A 22,775-nucleotide genomic window follows, 5' to 3' on the forward strand; every position below is an offset into this window, starting at 1 on the left:
CACTGACAAATGATCACTGTCCATCTAGTCTGCAGTGGGTAAGGCTTCTGCTGATGAGAAGTGAGTACTGTAGCTTGCTGACACCAGACAGCATGACTACCGTCACGCTCTGGTTCTTGAGTGGTGCCTCCCCTGGCCCTGCTTTTTGCATCACTCATTTCCAAGTTGAAGCCGAAGAGCAGGTGCATTTGGTTGGCCAGGCTTAGGCCCACACCCTCTGTCCGGCTATAGAGAAGATCAGGAAAGCAGCTGTTGGGCATGTTTTGCTTCAATGGGGGGAATCATAAGGTGGAGAAATCGCCTAACATAAGAAGGAGTTTCAGGTGCTAGACAACTGAAGAAATGACAAATGGGTTGGAAAAGAACAATCAAATTATTTGTTCTAATTTATTTCATATGCCTTTTCTTCCTATGATGAATAATTGTACTTGGTTCTGCCATTTGTATTCAACACTCTCTTCTTCATTGTATAATATCATTATATCAATATATATCATTATATATGCTTTATAACATAGAAATGGAACTTAATTTAAGGTGCTTTCTAGACTTTCAAGAATAACATGCTAGAGAATCAGCTAAAGTAATATTTTTTGAAAGAGTACTTAGGACACCTTGTGCGAGAATGGTTGTTTCTTTAGCTCATTCATGAATCTTTCTTGTATAATCATTTTGACTCCCCAGGAACGTTGTTAAGGAGGGAACTGGAGACTGAGGTCTGCGGCTCTGAGCAGAGATTGGGAAGAGAGGGTCATTTGATCCATGTCTTGCCTTCCCTCTTTTGAAACTCTCGATGAAGAAGGGTCAGATGAGAACTGCGGAGCATGACTGATAAAGAAGATATTTTAATGCATCTCATCGTTAGATATTTGTTGACCAGGGTTGGGCATTTGAGTAGAGGTAACCAGGTGGAGAAGGGAACAGGATGCACTGAGTATTGAATGATTTGGGGGAGCAATGAGGAATATAGTTAAATGTCACAGAAGTATTTTGTGGCTGTGACAAACACGCACTCTGCTTTCTCATTTTGCAGTTGACCATAATTGCTTTCCTTTCTGCCTTCCACTTTGAATTAGAACTAATTGCCTTTACGTTTCGGGTCTGCTCCCACCTACATAGTTTTCCCTTTCATTCTATAAAAACAGTTGTTTGGTGTTTCTTCATTCATGGCTTCCAGTCTGGGTGCTATTCTTGGAGCAACCACCCACTTTCTCACTACCAATGAAGCTGTCCTAGTTCTCCTAAGCTCCTCCACACAATCCAGTGCTTTTTGCAAAAGGGTTTGGTGATACTGCTCATGCAGAATTCCCGAAAATTCGGCCACTACTTGAAAATGGTTGTGAGTAGATACATATCGGACCATAATATATCAAAGTCAACCAGAATTCCATAATCTACGTATGTGGGAGACAACATTCCTTTACAATTATAGTAGTATGTGGTTGAGTTGGGGGTGGGGGTGTCCCTACCTGACTCATTAGGTCCACAGCTCCTAGATCACTGCTCAAAACTGTCGCAGACTGCGCCAGTGAGAGCCCTTTTAAGCTGACTCCTCCTTTGAGTACTTCCTTACCTTCTGGCAGCAAGCTCTTCCAGGCTCATCTTGTGTTTTTCCTATCCCAACCTCTGGAATTAGCTATTACTCCCAGGACCATTAGTCTCTTTTTTAATGGAAAATGGTGTTTAGAAACAAATGTAGAGTAGGAAATTATGCACATTTCCCATAATCACATATATTTTTATAAACACACATATTTGTATTTTATTTATACGTATCTCTATTATCAACCGTGAATTAATACTGATACCTCTGAATCTAAACCAAAGCCACAGAGGATGTTCTTGTTTTTTCTCTATTTAAAGCTAACTTCTCCAGTAGTGAGAAACGTGTCTCCCATTATTCTTCAACTTATTTACGCATTTTCTCAAGTCTAGAGCACACAGAGTAGTTTCAGAATTGTTAATCCATAGTAAGATAAAAAAACAAATATACAAACCTGGAATTCCCCATTGTTTACTGCTCTTTAAGGATACATTTCCATGAAGTGAAGTTTATACAACTTAAGTATACAATTGATGAGCTTAAAAAATGCATATACTTGTGGAATCTGTACCTCTTATAAGATAGAAAATATTTGCATCACCAGAGAAGATTTCCCAGAATACTTTCCCCATAAGTTCCTTCCCCAGTCCAAGCAATCACTGAACAGTCTTCTGAGTTTTTCATCATGAATTGATCTTATCTATCTATATACCTGAACTTCAGGTAAATGATGACTGTAGTTAAATAGTAAGCCTTAAGTGCAGGAACTGTAAGTCTCAATTTTTACTTTTTTAAAAAATTTTTTAACATTGAAGTATAGTTGATATACAATATATATTAGTTTCAAGTGTACAACATAGTGATTGGACAGTTCTGTACATCATACAGTGCTCACTGTGATAAGTGTAGCTACTCTCTGTCACCATACACTATTATTACAGTATTTTTTTAAAAGATTTTATTTATTTATTTGGCAGAAAGATCACAAGTAGGCAGAGAGGCAGGCAGAGAGAGAGAGGGGGGGGGAAGCAGGCTCCCTGCTGAGCAGAGAGCCCGATGCGGGGCTAGATCCCAGGACCCTGAGATCATGACCTGAGCCGAAGGCAGAGGCTTAACCCACTGAGCCACCCAGGCACCCCATTATTACAGTATTATTGACCATGTTCCCTCTGCCGTACTTTCCATTTCTGTGACCTGTTTAACTGGAAGTTTGTACCTCTTAATCCCCTTCACCTGTTTCACCCACCCGTTGGTCAGCCCCACCTCAGGCAACCATCAGTTTGTTTTTTGTATTTATGTGTTTGTTTCTGTTTTGGTTTTTTTTTTTTTTTTTGTATTTATGTGTTTGTTTTTTTAAATCCCATATGTAAGTGAAATCAAAGGGTATACATGGAAGGATCTAGAGGGTATTCTGCTAGGTGAAGTAAGTCGGGTGGGGAAAGATTAACTTTGTTTTCCTTTATTAAAATTGTTTTGCCTATTTTCATACAAATTTGAAATCAGTTTGTTGGTTTTTCCAAAAGTTTGCAGGGACTGAAATTTTACTGAATCTGTACACTAATTTGTTAGGCATGGACATGAATGAGATTGAGTCTTCTGATTATCATAGTGTATTTGTCCATTAGTTTTTGATAATTACTTTTAACAATGTTTTATTGTTTTCACCGTAGTGTCTTAAATGTCTTTTGCTGGGTCTACTCCTAAGTATTTTGTGTTTTTGATGCTATTGTAAATCACAGTGTTTAAAAACATTTTTCCAAATATTTATTGCTAGTATACAGGTATTAACATTGGTTTTGTATGTTGACATTGTATCTTGTGATCTTGCTAAACCTGGTTATTAATTTTAGCAGTTGTTTTGTATATTATTTAAGATTTTGTAGGTAAACAAACACATCACCTGTGAATAGAACCCATCTTACCACTTCCTAAGTTGCCTGCCTATCTGCCTCCCTGTCTTGTTCTCCCAACACCCCCATCACTGCACTGACTAGAACCTTCAGTGGTGTATTGTTGAATAGAAGTAGTGAGAGAAGACGTCAGTGTTTTCTCCTTTTCTCAGGGAGGAAAGAGTATATTTCATCATCAGGTATGACGTTAGCTGTGCTTCTCTATAGATGTTCTTTATGTCACTGAGATTTTATTCTTTACTGAGAAATTTTGTCATGAATGGGTTTTGCATTTTGTAAAATGGTTTATCTGCATCTATTGGTGTGGTCATGGTTTTTCTCTTAAGTCTTTTAAGGTGGGGAATTACGCTTATTTTCAAATACTGAAACAACTTGGATTCCTGACGCAAACTTCAGAGGGTCACTTTTAAATTTATTATTGGATTTAGTTTGCCTATATTTATGAGTGATCATTTTTATGTAAATTAAGGAAAATACTTGACTGGTTTGAATTGAAGGTAATTCTGGGATCATAAAGTGAATTGGAACATTTCCTTCTCTATTTTCTGAAAGGGTATGGATGGGTTTGGCACTATTTCTTTAATGTTTGGTAGACGTCACAGGTAAAGCCATTTGAGCTAGAAATTTTCTAGGGGAAGTTTTTATTTGTGGATTCATATTCCTTAAAATGTATAAGGCCATTCCAGTTTTCTTTTTCTTTTCTAAGATTTTATAATTTATTTGACAGAGACAGAGAACCTACAAGCAGGGGGAATGTGAGGGGGAGAGTGAAGAGCAGGCTTCCGGCTGAGCAGGGAGCCTGATGCCAAGGGTTCAATCCCGAGACTCTGGGAATCATGTCCTGAGCCCAAGGCAGATGCTGAACTGACTGAATCACCCAGGCGCCCATATTCCAATTTTCTATGCCAGTTTATATAAATCCTGAAAGTTACATGTGTCAAAGGAATTTGATTTGATTTGTTGAATTTGTTGACACAAAGCTATAAATTATTCTTTAACATTCCTTCTGTAGTAATATTCCCTCTTTTAGTCCCATTATTTATGATTTGTGCTTTCTATGTTGCTCAGTCTGTTTTTTTCTAAATGTTTAATAGTATCATTGGTCTTTTAGATGAAAAAGTTTGGCCTTGTTAATTTCTCTAGTATTTGTCTCCTATTTCATTGATTTATTACCTTTGTTATGTCTTTCCTTTCACTATATTTAATTAGCCTTACTTTTTTGAACTTCTTAAGTTGGAACTTAGATGATTGATTTGAGAAAATGCTTCTGATATATGCAATTAAAGATAGAAATTTCTCTCCATCCTCTGCTTTAGATGTTTTAAATTCTCTTCTTTCACTGCATCCCACAGATTTTCATATGTTGTGTTTTTTACTTTCATTCAGCGCAAAATATATTCTAAATTCCTTTGTGATTTCTTCTTAGAAATATGTTATTTTTGAACTTTGGGCTGTTCTTCATATCATACTGTGACTTGTATATAATTCTGTTGTCGGAGAAGATTTTAGTCACTATCTGTAAATTGTTGATGGTTTTCAATAGCTCAGCAAGTGCATCTAAAAGACTGTATCTTATATAGTCTTGGGGTATTCTGTTCCAAATAGAGATAATAATTCAATCATAATTTATATTATAGTTTCTGTATTTATAATGTCTCTTTTTTTCCTTTGGCTGCTTTCAAGATTATTTCTTGTCCTTGTTTTCAGCAGTTTTAGTATGATGTACTTAGGTAAGATTTTTTTTTTGTAATATAGATATATTCTGCTTTAGGATTGTTGAACTTTCTAGATTTGTTTTTTTACCAAATCTGTGAATTTTTTTGACTATTTTATCTCTTAATATTTTTTCTTCCCTGTTCTCTCTCCATTTTGGACTCTAGTTATGTGGACTTCAGACCACTTTATACTGTCCTACATGTTTATTATCTATAAAGAGCAGTGTTATAACTGATGGAGCAAGTCTCAAGTGACAGGAGAGAGTGAAGTTAATTGTTGAAGAAAGCCTGACCTTGAACAGATAGAAATCTTCCTCTCTCAGAGTGAAGGGAAATTGGTGTGGTTATTTAAAAAAAAAAATGCTTGAGGAGACAGGATATAGAGGGACTGAGTTTTCTTGATAAAAGAAAATTAGGGTAGACTGAGAGTTAGTTGAGTGGTAATTGGGTGATGTTTTGGGAAGAGTGGCAGAAGTTTAAATCTTCCCTGAAGTGTAAATGGGGGAGGAGGCTAAACAAAGGGAGAGGGATAAATGACTGGGGCTCAGAACTCACTGTGTTTGTAGGTGCATTGGTTAGGTGGCTTCCTTTGTGTTCTATTCCCTATGGACTTATAAGGTCTGAGTGATGGAAGAATAAAGATGCAAAAAAATAATGGGTGCTTTTATAGTACTATAGTTTTCTGTATAAATAATGTGAGATTTGTTGAGTGGATCTCCTGTTAGAAGTCTTTCTTCGGTTTGATTCTCAAGTATGAGATATAAGTCATTTAAAAAATAAAGTGTGATGACCCCTAGAGAAGAAGTAACGTGGGCAAGATGTACGATGTGGTGAGAAAAGCTTGAGACAAGTGGAACCCGGAGTTCCACGATACTGACACTGATTCAGTAGATGACGTTACTGTGTGAGATCACTCATTTGGCCTCTAGTTAGTGGTTATGTAAAATGAAGATAGCCCTTAAAGTTCCACAAAACATTTTTTTTTTCCTGGCTTCCAAGGTAAATTATGGAACTCATATTTTTAAAATAAACTGAAAATTGACCTACTTTGACTTTTTCCAACATTGCTATAAGAATTTGGGACAGTGGTGAATACAAAATTTAAAATTTTCTTAATAGTTCTAACTTTGCGTATGCCTTCTGCAGAAACTTACTATTTGATGCATTTAGAAGAGTTAAATGTCTTTTGACTATTTAGAAGTCAAATTTTCTGTGACGCATCTAGATGACTAAAATATGCATATAAATATTGTTATATGATAACAGTATTTTTCCCCACATCTTACCTAATCTATTTATGAAGTCACCCCTAAAATTGTATATGTAGAATAGAGTGTATGTGTATAAACAGTTGTCACTAATTATTCTTGGGGAATTATCTGTATTCCTGATCACATATTTATAGGACCCATGCAATGCCATTCAACTTTTTCAAGGCAGGAAGCATCCTAGAGTAAATGAATAATATCTCGGATTCTAATGAGCCATTCTGTCCTTTTGGTTTCGTGACTGACTGTGAAGGTAATGGATTTTCTCAGCAGGGTGAGGAACAGGAGCGCATTCTCACAACTGATGGATCATCTGAGCATCTCCTTCCTCTGTTACTGATGACTAAAAACTGACTTACCGACTTAAATAATTACTGGATCTTGTGAGAGTATATTTATATTTAGCATCTAGGCTGGTGGTCAGTAGGGGGAGTCCTTTCTGTCTTGATCAGGTAGATCTACTTTAACCTTTATGAATCATAAGGCCCTTGGGTGGACTGCCAGTGGAATGCTTTTCTAGGTGGGAAGGTGAAGCACGTGGGTCTCCCTCATTTGTCCTTCATGAGTATCTCATGGCAGTAGGTGCTCCTCTGGAAAGAAGTGAGAAACCTGTATAAAGATGTTACAGTAGGGCATCTCAGAGGTACCCAGAAAGGCCATCAGTGTGCAGAAGTTCGTTGTTTCTGTGAACTGCATTAATTTCATTCATCCAGTCAACAATTAGTATGTGCCAGATACTATTCTAGGTCTTGGGAATAGCAGCAAAGAAGATCTAGTCCCTGCCTTCATGGAGTCACATTCCAGTGAGGGCAGGTAGGTGCTAAGCAAAGGGTTACCAGTATAGGGCTGGGAGGGACCACTGTTTTTCCCAGGACAGTGACAAGGAAGCCTTGGTCAAGGTAGCAGCTGAGCAGAGGCCTGGAGGAAAAGAAGTGAGACTTTGGTGCTTTGGGTGGTTTTGTGCATATTTGAAAACCCCACCTGGAGATACAGAGTTGGTTTTTGTTTTTTTTTTAAAGCTCCTCTCTGCATTGATCAACTAGAAAAATGTTTCTTTGGAAAGCATAAATCCTAATGGCCTATGGCTTGGTGAGCAGACAGGGTCTTTTTGTGAAGGGAAAGGTGCGCTTCTTTCCAGGCAGATGCAACCCCATGCCTGGGCAGACAGTGGGTGAGTAGACAGGGCTGGGTTTGGGCTCCCACTCGCCTCTCCAGCTGGTCTTCCTTGTGCAGCGCATGAACTGCTTAGCCTAGGAGCCCTGCGTGAAGGTGTGTGGTGGAACTCTGGGCAGAGAGAACGGGAAAGCCAAAGACCCTGAGGCAAGACACTGTGCAGGAACCAGGGAGGCCAATGTCGTGAGAGCTCAGCAAGCAAGTAGGATTGGAGGAGATGGGGTTGGACTTCGGGTTCACTGATCAGTATCAGTGAAGATCATAGTTCTAGTAAAATATGATTCAGATATGATTTCTACAGCAACTCGTGATAAGAAGCTTGAAATTTAAAAAAGTTAAGTAATACAGCAGATACAGAAGCTTAGAATTTAACTGAAGTCCTCTGTTTTCAGCACTTTTTTCCTTATACTGTACCTCAGAGATTCATTAACAACCTTATGGCATTAAACCTTAAAAAAAAAAAAAATCAGCTCCCTTACAGAGTTCTATTTTTACAAAAACAGAACTTTCTGAACTCTGTGTTGTGTTCTGAAGTATGAGGTTCCTATTCATTTTCTGTAGTTTAATAGGTTTTTAAAAATTCTCTATTGCTGTGACTTAGATGGTTTTCGCTAAACCATTTATACCTATTTTCTCATTTAATGAGTACCTAAAATATTATCTTTCTTATCACAACAATTTTAGAAATGTGGCCCTTCTGCTAACCAAATCACATAGCTGTGAACACAATTAATAAAAATCTCTCAAGAAGCACTTCTTTGGCTGAAAGGATTCCCTGCGTGTTACTCAGCGCTGTCCTGTGGATTTCTTTCAGCTGGAGATGGAGAAGCTTCAGCTGCAAGGCCTTGAGCAAGAGCACAAGCAGCTGGCGGCCCGCCTGGAGGAGGAGCGCGGCAAGAACAAGCACGTGGTCCTGATGCTGGTCAAGGAGTGCAAACAGCTCTCGGGCAAAGTCCTAGATGAGGCCCAGAAGCTGGAAGACGTGCTGGCCAGACTGGAAGAGGAAAAGAAGAAGACAGGTGCGTTAGAAGAGGAGCTCTCCGCCGAGAAACGAAGGAGCACAGAAATGGAAGCTCAGATGGAGAAACAGCTCTCTGAGTTTGACACGGAACGGGAACAGCTTCGTGCTAAACTGCACCGCGAAGAAGCGCACACCACTGACCTCAAAGAGGAGATCGACAAGATGAAGAAAATGATTGAGCAGCTGAAAAGGGGAAATGACAGCAAACCAAGCCTCTCTCTCCCCCGAAAGACGAAAGATAGGCGTTTGGTGTCCGTATCTGTGGGGACAGAAGGACCTGTGACAAGGTCTGTTGCTTGCCAGACTGACCCAGCTATCGAAAGCATTGACCATGTGAAGAAGTTGCCTTTGACTGTGCCTGTGAAGCCTCCCACAGGGAGCCCCCTAGTTTCCGCCAACACAAAAGGAAATGTGTGCCCCAGTGCCGCGCTGGGCAGACCAGGTATCGACAGGCAGGCTTCCCACGGTGACTTGATTGTCTCCTCTCTGCCTACTGTCCCACCTCCAAGTGCAAGCAAAATTGAGGAGAACGGACCAAGCACTGGCTCACCAAGTAGCACCCCCCCAATTCCCAATAGCACTGCCCCTCCCACCGTGCAAACGCCAGGCGTAGCTCCCCAGAGCCACTCACAGGCAGCACCTGGGCACAGTTTACACTCACCGTGTGCCAATGCAGCTTTGCATCCAGGTCTAAACCCTCGAATCCAAGCAGCTAGATTTCGATTTCAGGGCAATGCTAATGACCCAGACCAAAATGGAAATACCACCCAAAGTCCTCCATCCAGAGATGTCTCTCCGACGAGTCGTGACAGCCTAGTGGCCAAACAGCTAGCTCGGAATACTGTGACCCAAGCACTGTCAAGATTTACGAGCCCTCCTGCAGGAGCGCCCCCGAGGCCTGGGGCGCCCCCTACGGGGGACGTTGGCACCTGCCCTCCGGTCGGTCGGACCAGTTTAAAGACTCCTGGTGTAGCGCGAGTTGACAGAGGAAACCCTCCTCCTATCCCTCCAAAAAAGCCAGGGCTCTCCCAGACTCCTTCTCCACCACACCCCCAACTCAAGGTTATTATGGATAGCAGCAGGGCCTCCAGCGCGGGGGCCAAAGTTGATAACAAAACTATGGCTTCGCCTCCTTCCACTTTGCCACAAGGGAACAGGGTAATAAATGAGGAGAATCTCCCTAAATCATCTTCCCCTCAGCTGCCACCAAAACCATCCATAGATTTAACTGTGGCACCGGCAGGCTGTGGCGTTTCAGCCCTGGCCACGTCTCAGGTGGGTGCCTGGCCTGCTGAAACCCCTGGACTGAGCCAACCTGCATGTTCAGAAAGTTCCCTTGTCATTCCCACCACCATTGCCTTTTGCTCTTCCATAAACCCTGTTAGTGCCTCATCTTGTAGAACAGGTGCCTCAGACAGCCTCCTGGTAACAGCATCAGGTAAAGGGATTGAAATATTATACCCTTTTTTGAAGAATGTGGCCTGTCTTCTCACTTGCCTTAATTTCCTTCACATTGCCTTGGAACTTTTTTTTTTAATTTGATACTTTTTTCCCTGTTTCTTTATCTCTTTCCTCTCTCTCTCCCTCCCTCTCTCTCTCTCTTTTTTTTTTTTTTTTTTTTTTTTTGTATTTTTCTTTAATGGCTCCAGGGTATGGTGATTCATCTTGCTACATGAATTGTGGTTTCTTGATGCTAAGGGCTTTCTTTTTTAAAATAACCTGAAAGTAGTGGTTTGGAGCACATGGAGACCATTAATTTAGAGACACTAAAGCATTTCCATGGGAAAAAAGACTGTTCCTTCTTGTTAAATATTTATCTCACAAGGCTTCAGTATTAGGGGGTCATCACCAGACAATCTGTGCTCAGTTCTGTCCCTTCAGAGAGAACGTTAAAAAATCTTTTCATGTGGTTATGAATGCTTCAGTCTACCTCGACTTGTCAAATTGATCAGATTTGCTCCGTAATTGGTATGTTCTGAGTTTTAGTAGTGGCTTGGTATTCTTTTTCAGCCTCAAAAATAGAGTACGTAAAATTTAAGTCTCCGTTCCAAGTTTATTTTAAAGGCTGTTTATTCCGTCCCCAGCAGTTGTCTTCCAGCCCCCAGCACAGATGGATAACATCACATGTAGGTATAGTGGGGAAGGTTTTCACTGCAGATGTGCTTTGTGAAGTACCTGACTCTTAAAGGAAGGAGTTGATAAGGAACTGGGCTTTTCCCTTTCGTTATGCAGTGCTAGAGAAAGCATCGCTTTTTATTGACATGACTGGATTAGTACTCCCCTGAGCAGATGTGGCTCTAAAATAATGTTAGAGTGTCAAAGATATGTTGAAACTTGACAGCAGTCTCTCTTACCGTGGAGTCTTAGTGGCTACCAGAGACCATGGGTTCTAATGAGAGGGAACTTTAAGAATTAAATGAAGGTTTGAGTAATGTTATTTATATTTAAAACTCAAGAGTGTGGGGAGTGGGAATGAGAAAAATAGGGAGCACTGTTCTTCCTAATTGTCAGGTAATGAGAGCAATATGCCAGCATTTACTTACCTAATTATAAACTGTTCCTTGAAATTATGCTCATTGAGAGGCTGCTACTCGTATTTTGGTGCATAATTGGGAATTGGAAACAGGATGGCCTTTGCTGTCACTGAGACCAGCGCTGGAATCTAGGCCCTGCAGTTTATGGCTGTGTGTTTTGGTGATTCTCCTGGACGGAGCAAATTTTCTCATTCTTCCTGTTTATGCTTCTCATATGAGGTAGGGTGGCTGTTAGGATTAACTACCGTAACATGCATAGAGCTTGGTCTTGCACTTAGAGCAGCATGAGTGATGAATAAATAGAGGTGATACTCTTGCTTCATTGATATTGTTGATTAAAGCATTTTCGAAAATTTGCTTTAGAATTGATGTCACTGTTAGTACTTTGTGATGTCTTTACAGCATTCAGCCTTCCATATTTTTTATTCAAAACGGTGTCACTGAGCTGACAGCACTTCCCATGGCATAAGGATGATGGTAGCTGTTTTCCAGAGCTAAATCCACATTCAAAGTAGGAATTTTTGCTGCCATTCAGGAGAACCAGAGAATGTACCATAAGGTCTCAGGGCTGTCTCAAAGCAGAGATTTCAAAACCTTTGGGAGCCGCACCGGTGCGGTGCTGTTGACATAAAGGCAACTGTAAAACGGAAAACACTTGCTGGAATATATAAACTTTGTCAGCTTTTATTTTATTTTATTTTTTAAAGATTTTTATTTATTTATTGGACAGAGACACAGGGAGAGAAAGAACACAAGCAGTGGGAGAGGGAGAAACAGACTTCCCATTGAGCAGGCAGCTGGATGCGGGGACCCCAGGACCCTGGGATCATGACCCGAGCCCAAGGCAGACACCCAACAACTGATCCACCCAGGCACTCCTTGTCAGCTTTAAAAAAAACTGTAAAACCATCTTTGCTTTGGACTGTGATGCTTTGCCAATTATTGCCTCAGTTGTGACTGTGCTCCGAGGTTCAGCCTCAAGTGTCTTGGTTTCAGTGGAAAAGCTTTAAAATCAGCGTTCATAACTGAGGAACATTTTGTTAGCAGGATCTTAAACTTGGTAGACAAGAGAATTCCTAGACTGTTATATATTCGCCAGAATGACCTAGCTAGGATAGAGTGGAATTTTGGATAAAGGCGCTATGATCCCTCTGAAAAATGTCCTTTGCTTGTGTCTAGAGAGCAAAAGAGGATAAATGATGGAGCCAAAGTAGCAGTAGCCACTGAAGATAGGTGAAACTAATACCTCATTTTCTGTTCTCTGATTTTGCAGTTTGGCCAAAATTATCTCAGGATTCCAGAATTACCCAGTGGGATGATAAGTTTCTAAATTACTTGGTTATGGGGAGGAATAGTCATTCAGCAAGCTTTCCCTGAGCATCTAGTCTGGGGAATAAAAAGGTTATTACAGTGACATAAGAAGGGTGATTAAATCAACTGTGGTTGCCTAACTTTTCCAAATGAGATACAGGATTTCAACTGCTTTTCATTTGGGTTGCCCCTATGTTTGCCGCTATGCCCCTTGCAGCCAGGAAGCACCAGAGCTCCTTCCGTCTTGCTTCTTAACCTATCTGTGCCTGGGTGAACTTGGGCCTCTCCAGATCATAAGCTCATTGAAGGTTATTAATCTTCTAAATAGCCACTGGCCATTGTGGTTGGTAGGAGCAGGGCATGAGGACAGAGCACATCTGCCAAATCCTGGTAGATAGATGTCTGTTCCAAATTCAGTGAGGAGAAGAGCTCTGGACTGAGCCTAAGAAGAAGGCAGGATTAGTCTACTTCTGCCTCTTTCTGGTATCACCCTAAAGAGCCCGTTTGTTCTGAGCCATTAGCTTTTTCATCTAAAAAATGAAATCAGGGGCGCCTGGGTGGCTCAATGGGTTAAAGCCTCTGCCTTTGGCTCAGGTCATGATCCCAGGGTCCTGGGATCGAGCCCCACGTCCGGCTCTCTGCTCCGCAGGGATCCTGCTTCCTCCTCTCTCTGCCTGCCTCTCTGCCTAGTTGTGATTTCTCTCTGTCAAATAAATAAAATATAAAAAAAAAAAGTTGAAAAATGAAATCATTGAACCAAAAAAAAAAAAAGTTTCAGACCAGAAAGAGTTATTAAACTTGCCTGTTGAATTTTTCAAACAGCAGTACACTACCTCTCCCTTCCTGGAGAATCACTAGATCCCATATCTTTAAAATTCTCAAATTCTGACTTTCTATATCCGCTTGTATCTGTGATAAACAATTACGATGTAGCTAAAGCACTCCTGAAGAGAATTGCAGTGAAAGAAGATACCACTTTAACAAATTATGTTGTAAATTTCTCTATTAGCAGTTTTTATGGCCAAACGTTAAATTTTTAAATAGCATTTTAAATTCTAAGTGAATTAAAATTTCTTGTTCCTCCTGAACTTATCCAATGAATGCATTTTAACTGTTAGATGAATAGAGGTCGAAATCAGAAATCACCCTAGGCAACTGAGTTTTCATACCCTTGGAAATTTGTTTCTGGTTTGTTTTTGGTTTGGGGAGGTTTTTTTGGTGGGGAGAGGGTAGTGGTTTGGTACATTTTATTTAATTTGGTTCAGGCATTTTTTTTCTTTAAACATTTATTTTAAAAAAATGATCCTCCCTGTAAGATTGGCTTAAAGTCTAAATCTGAAAATGAGACCTATTTGAGCTATGACATTAACCTTCTCCACACTCTGAAGCTGATGCCAGAAGCTGTTCTCAACTTCTGTTCCCTCTTGCATTGCATGTTCTGTTCCCTTCGTCACCCACCGCATGTTCTGCAAGATGCTCACCTTTACTAATGTTTGCATATGATGCTGCCAAGCTGAATGACCTTTTTCTAACCTCATTAAAGTAGCTGTATGATGCAGGTCTGTTCTGTCATTACCTAAGCAGTCAATAAATATTACCGTTTTTATCATTGTTGGGAATTTCAAATGAACAATAAAGGCCCATGGCAAAGTTTTATTTTATCCCATATGGTTGGAAGGATTCATTTAAATAGCTTAAGCTATTGGAAATGATAGTGGGGATAAAAGTTTTATTTAAACTTTAAGAATACTTGGTACTTATAGAGCATTTTTCCTTTTAAAAATATATTCCACACCTCTTAGAAAATTTAAAAAAATATTCGCGTATATTCCTCTGTTGTTTTGTATGACAGAAAACTGATTCTTGAGTGGTATAAAGATTGAGAAAATTTTTGAATAAATATTTTCTCGTTCAGATAGCTTAGCATTGACAATAGAGTTTCCCAGCTTATTATATCCCAAGTTTCCGTAGAAGGCATTTAGAAATATATCTGTATTTAAATTGTTACCCAAAGCCTAGAATTGCATTGGAAAAAAAAAAAAAATGAAGACAAAATCTAAAAGAAGAGCAAACCATTTGATATATAGGTGTTGATATTCTTTATAGAATATCAATAAAAAAGACTGTTTGGAGGAGCTAGAGAAGATGGGGGTAGCAGGAAGGACAGTGGGGGTGGGGGAGGGAGAAGGGTTGGGAGAGAGCCACCAGGAGCTCAAGGGGAGAAACTCACTGAGTTGTGAGCCGCACTCCCTTCTGTTCCACAGAGGACCACCTTGCAATGCCTTCATGTTACTTTTGTGTTTGCTTTGCAGTCAAGGTGTCATACCTTGGTGTTTATAATTTCTCTGTTTATCATCCATTTCTAATAAGTACTGATTTAATTTTTGTGGGCTTGTTTTTTTGTTTGTTTTTAAGAAAATACAAAAGGTAAAATGTACCAGAGAGGAGCCTTCTTGTAAGTATGAAGTAAAAATACTACTTTTGTAAGAAGAGCTAATGAATATCAATGGGGAAATACCATAAAGCTTAGATAAATATTTAATTTTATGAACATTCGAATTTTGTTGGTCATTGCAGTCTAACAGGGTAGAAACAATAAATTTTTCATGGACCCAAATGATTAATTATGAATATGTAATATCCAGCTTTTAATAAACAGACTAGTTTTATATGTATAAACTGCTTTTTTTTTCACAAATAATTTTTAAAATACCAAGAAATCTTTTGATTTTAATATTTGTTAAAGTAATTCAGGTCTCAATTATACAAATTTATTACGTATTAATGTAATACCCACCATATATGTAGAATATTATCCTGATACCAGGGTGGAGGAAACATAAAAGATCATCTGTTGTGTCCCACTACAGAGAATGTTACTGGGTTTATGCAGAAAGTGTACCCTGAGGAGTGAGTATGTGCACATAGGCCCCTGCGTATACACCGTATACACTGGGATTACTTTGAGGTGTTTGGGGCTTCAAAAGGAAGAAAGTACAATGACTTATTTTGAAAGTTAATTGTATCTAAAACACATAAAATACCTATATATCACGTTAAATAAACATTTTTACTTTACTGTTTTTACAGCCTTTTGACCAAGGAAGAATTCAGAAAATTTTCCATGCTATATGCAGCCGACTTCACACACTTAACAGATTCTCTTCTAAAGCTGCTAAATACTGATGAGAAATATCTAACTATGATAACTCTTATGATTCTTATTAAAACCATATGGTAGAGTGTCCTGTTTTGTTGGCTAGTAAAAGTTTCTGGTACACACGTTGTAAAGATGGCGAGATGACAAAGTCTTCAGAATCGTGTCTTGCATATTTGTGCTGGTATACAGTATTCTAGATTCGATTATATATGTTGTGTTTCTTTTAGCTCTTGATATGACGAGCACTTGGGTCCCTTCATTATTTTTTCCCCAAATAAGGGAATTCAAGGAACGTAAATAGATTTCTTGGCAATATTTGATCCCTCTTAGTGATCTGTATAAATTTTTAGTTAAATACCATGGAAACATGATTGAAAAAAGAAAATCTCTATTTCTTACAATTATTTCTATACCTAAAGATGTCAGTTCACTTTTCAGATTGATATTGAAGTTGAGGAAATATGTACATAATTTTAAAATTCAAATTGTTTTGAAACGTTGATGTGGAATTTGAACTTTTAAAATGAGATAGCCATCTTAGTTTCCTAAAACCAACCACTACTTTAACATTTCTATGTGTAAGACTGACAACTAAAAATAATATGTCACCATGTATGTTAATTTAATTAGCAGATACAAGATTGAAATAACAGTACAGGTTTGTGCTAAGTAAATATTAACAGATTGATAATGTTAGAAACCACATAATCTTCTAAGGATGCATATTCATATGTCTGTGCGCGTGTGTGTGTGTGTGCGCGTGTGTAATTCAGAAACAAGTGGGTAATATCTGTCTCTTGTCCTTGCTCCTACTCTAACTGGGTCACTTTAACCCACAGGCTGGTCACCCTCCCTAACCCCTTTGCTAATGAGTGGTGGTCCTGCCCCCCTGGCTGGCAGGCCCACCCTTCTTCAGCAAGCTGCTGCCCAGGGAAATGTCACTTTATTATCAATGCTGCTTAATGAAGAAGGACTGGACATTAATTACTCCTGTGAAGATGGCCATTCTGCCTTGTATTCTGCTGCTAAGAATGGACATACAGGTAAAGATGGCAAGATCTTACCTTTTGCAAGAGAATGGGGAATCAAAAGCACTGGGAACCATTGCTATGAGCAAAAGGTTCTTTTGGTTTTGATTTTCTCTTACAGGTACTAGTGGATAGTTTTTTGTTTTGTTTTGGTTTTTGCATGATTTAACGATTTCGTAAATATTGTGAAAAAAAAAATCCAAACTGTAGTTTTGTAAAAATGTGAAATTTCAGAGGCACCTGGATGGCTCAGTCTGTTGAGCTACCGACACTTGATTTCCCCTCAGGTCATGATCTGAGCGTTGTGAGATCGATCCCCCACTGGGCTCCAGGCTCAACGCAAGGTCTGCCCTAGATTCTCTTTCCCCTTTCCCTCTGCCTGTCCTCCCATGCTCGCTCACTCAAATAAATAAAAATCTCTTTTTAAAGTAAGATTTTATTACAGCTAGCAAAAAGTGATCTTTGTTTTATGCACAGTGGTATGTATTGTGTATGTCAAAATTTGGGGTCTAGTGCTATGAAGCACATTGTAGAAGAAAGCCTTCCATCTATAATCACTTTAGTCAGGACAAAATAGCTCTAATTTGTCTGTTAGAATACGGGGCTCAACACATGCTACAGTGAGGGCAAGTTTTAGAAGTTAGAGGTGGTCATGGTTCTGAAACTTCTGTCATTGGAACAATTTATAGTTATTTGGATTTTTTAAGAGAACTGAGGAGTTGTACAGCTATAAACGACATATTGATGAAGTCTGGGAATTATTCTTTTTTTTTTTTTTTTTTTTTAAAGAATTTGATCTTTTTTTTTATATATATATATTTTTTATTTATTTGACAGAGAGAAATCACAACTAGGCAGAGAGGCAGGCAGAGAAAGGAAGAAGCAGGCTCCCTGTGGAGCAGAGAGCCCGATGTGGGGCTCGATCCCATGACCCTGGGATCATGACCTGAGCCGAAGGCAGAGGCCTCAACCCACTGAGCCACCCAGGCGCCCCTGGGAATTATTCTTGTTTCTCAAGTCTTGTGGTCAAATTTGCTAAAACATACGGTTGTGCAGAAAAAGATAATTTGACTGCAAATCCAGAATCATATAGCATTGCTCATACAAGCTGCATGATTGTTGAGTACTTTGGAGAAGTTTTCAGAGCTTCACTGTGTTAAGTGGACTAATTGGAAGAATCCAGTGAGCTAAGAAGATAGCTCATGATTTTAAAAGTACTTTTGGATTCTTCTTTACTTCAAAAGCCCTGTGGGAATTTTCTTTAATGTCGGGAAATTAAATCTAGCATGAGGAACCCGAGTCCTAGATGATAATTATGCCAGAGTCAGGTGACTTTATGTGGATTTACCTTAGCCATGGAATTACGTGTAGGATGACCATCACATGGAAGTGTTTCAAAGGTTAATTCTCACAAAGTAAGAATTTAACTCTTGAAATACAAGGAATGGTATTTCAGTTTGGCAAGTAGATTTTGTTCTCTACCCAATAACATTATCTCCTGGTATAGCCTGGTGGAAAAATCTGGTAAAACATTTTCTGATATATAACAGTCTTTTCTCTCATCAGCAACTCTTCCCAAAGCAACACACACACACACACATACACACACACCAACGTCTTACCTAGTTGGTGAGTCTGGGGCGTTAGCGGGGTCTCATCTCCACCATGCTAGAATTGTCAGGTGGACTGTGCACGGGAGAGGTCCTTTGGGTTTAGCATCATGTAGAGCTTGTTTAGAATTTGGCTCACCATAACTCTAAATGGGGAATTCAAATGGCTTTCTATTAAAATCCACAGACTGTGTGAGATTGCTGCTGAATGCAGAAGCCCAAGTCAATGCTGCTGATAAAAATGGCTTCACACCCTTGTGTGCTGCAGCTGCTCAGGGACATTTCAAGTAAGTGGTGCTCTGAATTCTTCCTTTCCCCCCCAGTGAAAAGAGTCTCCATAATCTGCACACATATTTCAGTTCTGGCTGAATGTGTAAGCTAGTGCTTAAAATCCACTGGCAAATAAATTCGCTAAATATATCTGAAGATTTAAATGAGAAGTAGGATCCTGAATTTGCTTTTCTTCTTTAAAGGGGAATAGTTGTGTATGAGGAACGTGAAGAAGAGAAATGGGTTGTGTGTCGACCTCACATGAATGAACTTGCTTCTGAAGAAAATCGATTTATTGTCTATCAGCATATATGCAGTGATACATACACTATTAAAGACTGTAATTCACTGTTAACCACCCCCCCCCCAACAGAAGAAAGCTTTTTCACTTGTGATGGCATTAAAAATAAATTCTAGAGTTAGATCAATTACGAGAATCTTAACTTCCGAGTGGCACTTCATTCAGTATTAAATCCCGGTGTATTCACCTTGTTTTATCATTTTAAAAATTGAAGCAGAAACTTTTCATACTAGAAGTAATTAGAGCACAAACCCAAAAGAACCTACCAACTGAAATATGTGTATGTTTAACAGTGATTTCTTCAGGAGGCCACCAAGTCTGTTGAACACAGACATGGCTTTTTAAAATTAAGAGTCATGGTTTAATAAAATAGAATGCCACTAAGCTGCTTTCGCTTCCTGTGCTGAAATGTCCTGTAGGGAATGCAAGCTGTTTATCTAACTATCCTGATAGAAACGTTCTTTTTTTTTTTAAGGTTTTTAAATTTTAAATTAATTAATTAACATATGATGTAGTAAAAGTTTCAGATGTAGAGTTCAGTGATTAATCAGTCTTAAGTAACACCCAGTGCTCATTACATCACATGCCCTCCTTAATACCCATCACCCCGTTATCCCATCCCCCCACGTCCCTTCCAGCAACCCTCAGTTTGTTTCCTATGATTAACCATCTCTTATAGTTTGTCTCCCTCTCTGATTTTGTCATGTTTTATTTTTTTCCCTTCCTTCCCCTACGATCCTCTGTTTTCTTACATTTCACGTATGAAAAAAAAAATCACGTATGAGTGAGATCATATGATAATTGTCTTTCTCTGGTTGACTTATTTCATTCAGCATAATATGCTCTTGTTCCATCCTCGTCATTGCAAGTGGCAATGTGGCTGTTGTGGACATTGCTGCTGTAAACATTGGGGAACAGCTGCCCCTTCAGATCACATTTGTATCTTTGGGGTACATCCCTGTGCGACTGCTGGGTTGTAGGGTCGCTCTATTTTAAGCTTTTTGAGGAACCTCCATACTTTTCCCAGAGTGGCTGCACCAGCTTGCATTCCCATCAGTGGTGTAAGAGGGTTCCCCTTTCTCTGCATCGTTGCCAACATCTGTCGTTTCCTGACTTGTTAATATTAGCTATCTGATAGAAATATTCTTAACATATTTCATAATTCCTATAATACGGGTTTTAAGGTTCACACCAATGTTATTGATTCTAATTGTCAAGTTTTAAATATTCAAAATGCATCTTTAAAGCGTACTTATTTTTTTTCTGTGTGTCTGTTGCAGACCTCATGAGTGTATTGTTGAGGACCATAGATATTGTACCTATGTCCTGAATCCTCCAGAACGGATTTCTTCATCAGGCCTAGGCTTTTACATTTATTGTCACCCAGCAATGAGTAGTGCCACTTACTTGGAAAGTCTTAAGAGTACCAGGAATGCAGGCATGGGTTGCTTTGCCAAAAGGAAGAACCATGGGCGTTGATTAGTTTAAATGTATAGGAGATACAAACACATATCAATATGTAACTTATTTTTAAATATATATAAACTAAAAGTTTTCAAGAAAAGTCAGGGGAAAAAAAGCATATACCTGAAGTGAGAAAATGAAGATGTTGTAAATTGCTTCTTTTTTTTTTTTTTTAATTTTTTATTTATTTATTTGACAGAGAGAGAGATCACAAGTAGAGAGGCAGGCAGAGAGAGAGAGAGGGAAGCAGGCTCCCTGCTGAGCAGAGAGCCGGATGCGGGACTCGATCCCAGGACCCCGGGATCATGACCTGAGCCGAAGGCAGCGGCTTAACCCACTGAGCCACCCAGGCGCCCCTGTAAATTGCTTCTTAATTTGATTATGATTTAACCTACTTTTCTCCACTTATTTGCATCTCATTGTACAAACACTTTGCACAAATGCCACAGAATCTTGAATTCACCTGTTTCTTTCCTCCTTGATTCTCAGAGTAATGAGTTTCTGCTTAGCCATCTTTTTCTTTATAAATAGCCCCCCTTCAGGAGGCAGGATAGCCTCTGCTGTCTGTTCTCCCCAAGGCAGCCCTTTGCTCAGCCTCCCTGCTGCCTTTTATAGTGGAGGCACATGGTGCCCTGCTGTCTGAGCTATTTATAATTATTTTCTCAAGTGAAAAATCTCAAAATGACTCAGCAGTCTGACTTTTTTCAAGGTTTAAGCTATTTTGAACCACAAATAATATGTATGTCACATATATATAAGTTCACTGTTCAGCCATTCATCCCAATTAGTTAAATACATTGCAAGGACTCCACGTTTACAAGTTGGTTACAGAAAAGTGTCAAAACCAAGTTTTAGCACTTGATCAATGCTGCTGTCTTAAATTTTCATAGACGTAATTAAATTTATGATAAAAATATATCTTCTAGCCTTGCTACAAAACTGTATCCATATAATAAGACCCACAGTAGTTGATACGTATATAAGTAAAAACAGTTGATGTAGAAAGATACAGAATTGCTTTAGCATTATTTCCTTTATTTAATATCTGGGTCAGGTCCTTCCGAAATCAAACTGGTTTTAGTCTGATTAATTGTAATCCCTGTGTTTAGGTGTGTAGAATTATTAATTGCATACGATGCCAACATTAATCATGCTGCTGATGAAGGACAGACACCTCTATACCTGGCCTGTAAAAATGGAAATAAAGAGTGTATCAAACACTTATTAGAAGCTGGAACAGACCGCAATGTAAAAACCAGAGTAAGTACCAGTTTTTTTTGGAGGGGGTGGGGGGGTTGTCCTATAATTTACCCTGTCTGCCAACTCTGTAGCTAGAAGAACAAAATATATTAAAATAGAGGTTGCTTTGTTTTTCTTTGCTTTTAGGCTGTCGAATACGGACAGTGTCTGACCTCTGACTTCTGTTGGAGTGTCTGCTATGAAAAGCCTTGTCTGTTAGCCTAACCAGTCCTTTATCCTCTGAATCTCAAATTACTCATCTGTAAAAGAGAAAAATGAGTACCTGCAGCCTGGCTATTTTCCGAATCAGGGGAGATAATAGAAGTGTAAGTTTTTAATCATTCGACAAGTATTACCTGAGCACCAGCTGTCCTCAGGATGGGAGAGACAGCAGCAAATGAAGCAGTTTACATCCTCATGGATCTTACATCCTGATGGGACGGGAGGGGTGACCATAGGCAAGTAAGTAACCAGATAGTGACTGGATGTTTTAAAGATCGGAGTGCCTGGGCTGGGGGAGTTCCTTCAGTTGGTGGGGAAAGTCTTCATTGAAAATGTGACATTTGGGCCAAGACCTGAAAGAAGCCAGGGTGTGGGCCATGAAGAGATGTGGGGAGCAGTGTGCCAGGTCGGAGGTGGGAGAGCTCTGGTACCCTCAGGTCACCTCAGGCAGGCCATTGTGGCCAGAGGCCAGCCACAGAAGGGCTCGTGGGCCATGGCGAGGACTTGGAATAAGGCCTTTGGATGGATGGTTTTGAAGAGAGCAAGGACATGAACCAACTCATAATTATAAGAGCCACTTTGGCTGCAGGCTTGAGAATAAAATGTAGGTGGGGCAGAGCAACTGCAAGGGAGACCCAGAGGAATCCGTTGTTTCAATCCAGGGAAGAAGTAATTGTGGTTTGGATCAAGGTTGAGGGGTAGAAATGGTGGTAAATTGGCTGATTCTGGATATATTTTCAAAATGTCTATTTTATAGAAGAGCTGCAGGAGGATCCCCTGTTGTGGTAGTGGCAGTAACAGTGATCTAAAATTACTGCATAATGGCTGAGAGATCAGGCTCTGAAATCAAACCTTTGAGGCTCAAACCATCCCTTCACAAAGCTTTGTGAGCTTAGGCAAATTATGTTACTTTTCTGTGCCTTGGTTGACCCCTCTACAAAATGAGTCTAATGATAGTAGCCATGGTTAGGGGTATTAAAGTGAAATGAGGTAATCCGTATAACAT

At 39.5% G+C, this 22,775-nt stretch overlaps 1 protein-coding gene across 4 annotated transcripts in view; it reads left to right on the plus strand.

Moving 5' to 3' along the window:
- Positions 1–22,775, plus strand: part of CTTNBP2 (cortactin binding protein 2) — a 155,424-nt gene that overhangs the window by 68,465 nt on the left and 64,184 nt on the right. Inside the window, exons 4-7 of one of the 4 annotated variants that reach the window (XM_046021022.1) lie at positions 8,424–10,068; positions 16,475–16,678; positions 18,461–18,560; positions 21,418–21,568. In XM_046021022.1, the coding sequence (XP_045876978.1) occupies positions 8,424–10,068; positions 16,475–16,678; positions 18,461–18,560; positions 21,418–21,568 (2,100 nt within the window). Of the gene's footprint in view, positions 1–8,423; positions 10,069–14,674; positions 14,931–16,474; positions 16,679–18,460; positions 18,561–21,417; positions 21,569–22,775 lie in introns of those variants that run through there. The other 3 variants (XM_046021026.1, XM_046021024.1, XM_046021025.1) reach the window with 3 other exon arrangements.

Source organism: Meles meles, chromosome 10, assembly GCF_922984935.1.
Source record: "Meles meles chromosome 10, mMelMel3.1 paternal haplotype, whole genome shotgun sequence".
Classification (NCBI taxonomy): Eukaryota; Metazoa; Chordata; class Mammalia; order Carnivora; family Mustelidae; genus Meles; species Meles meles.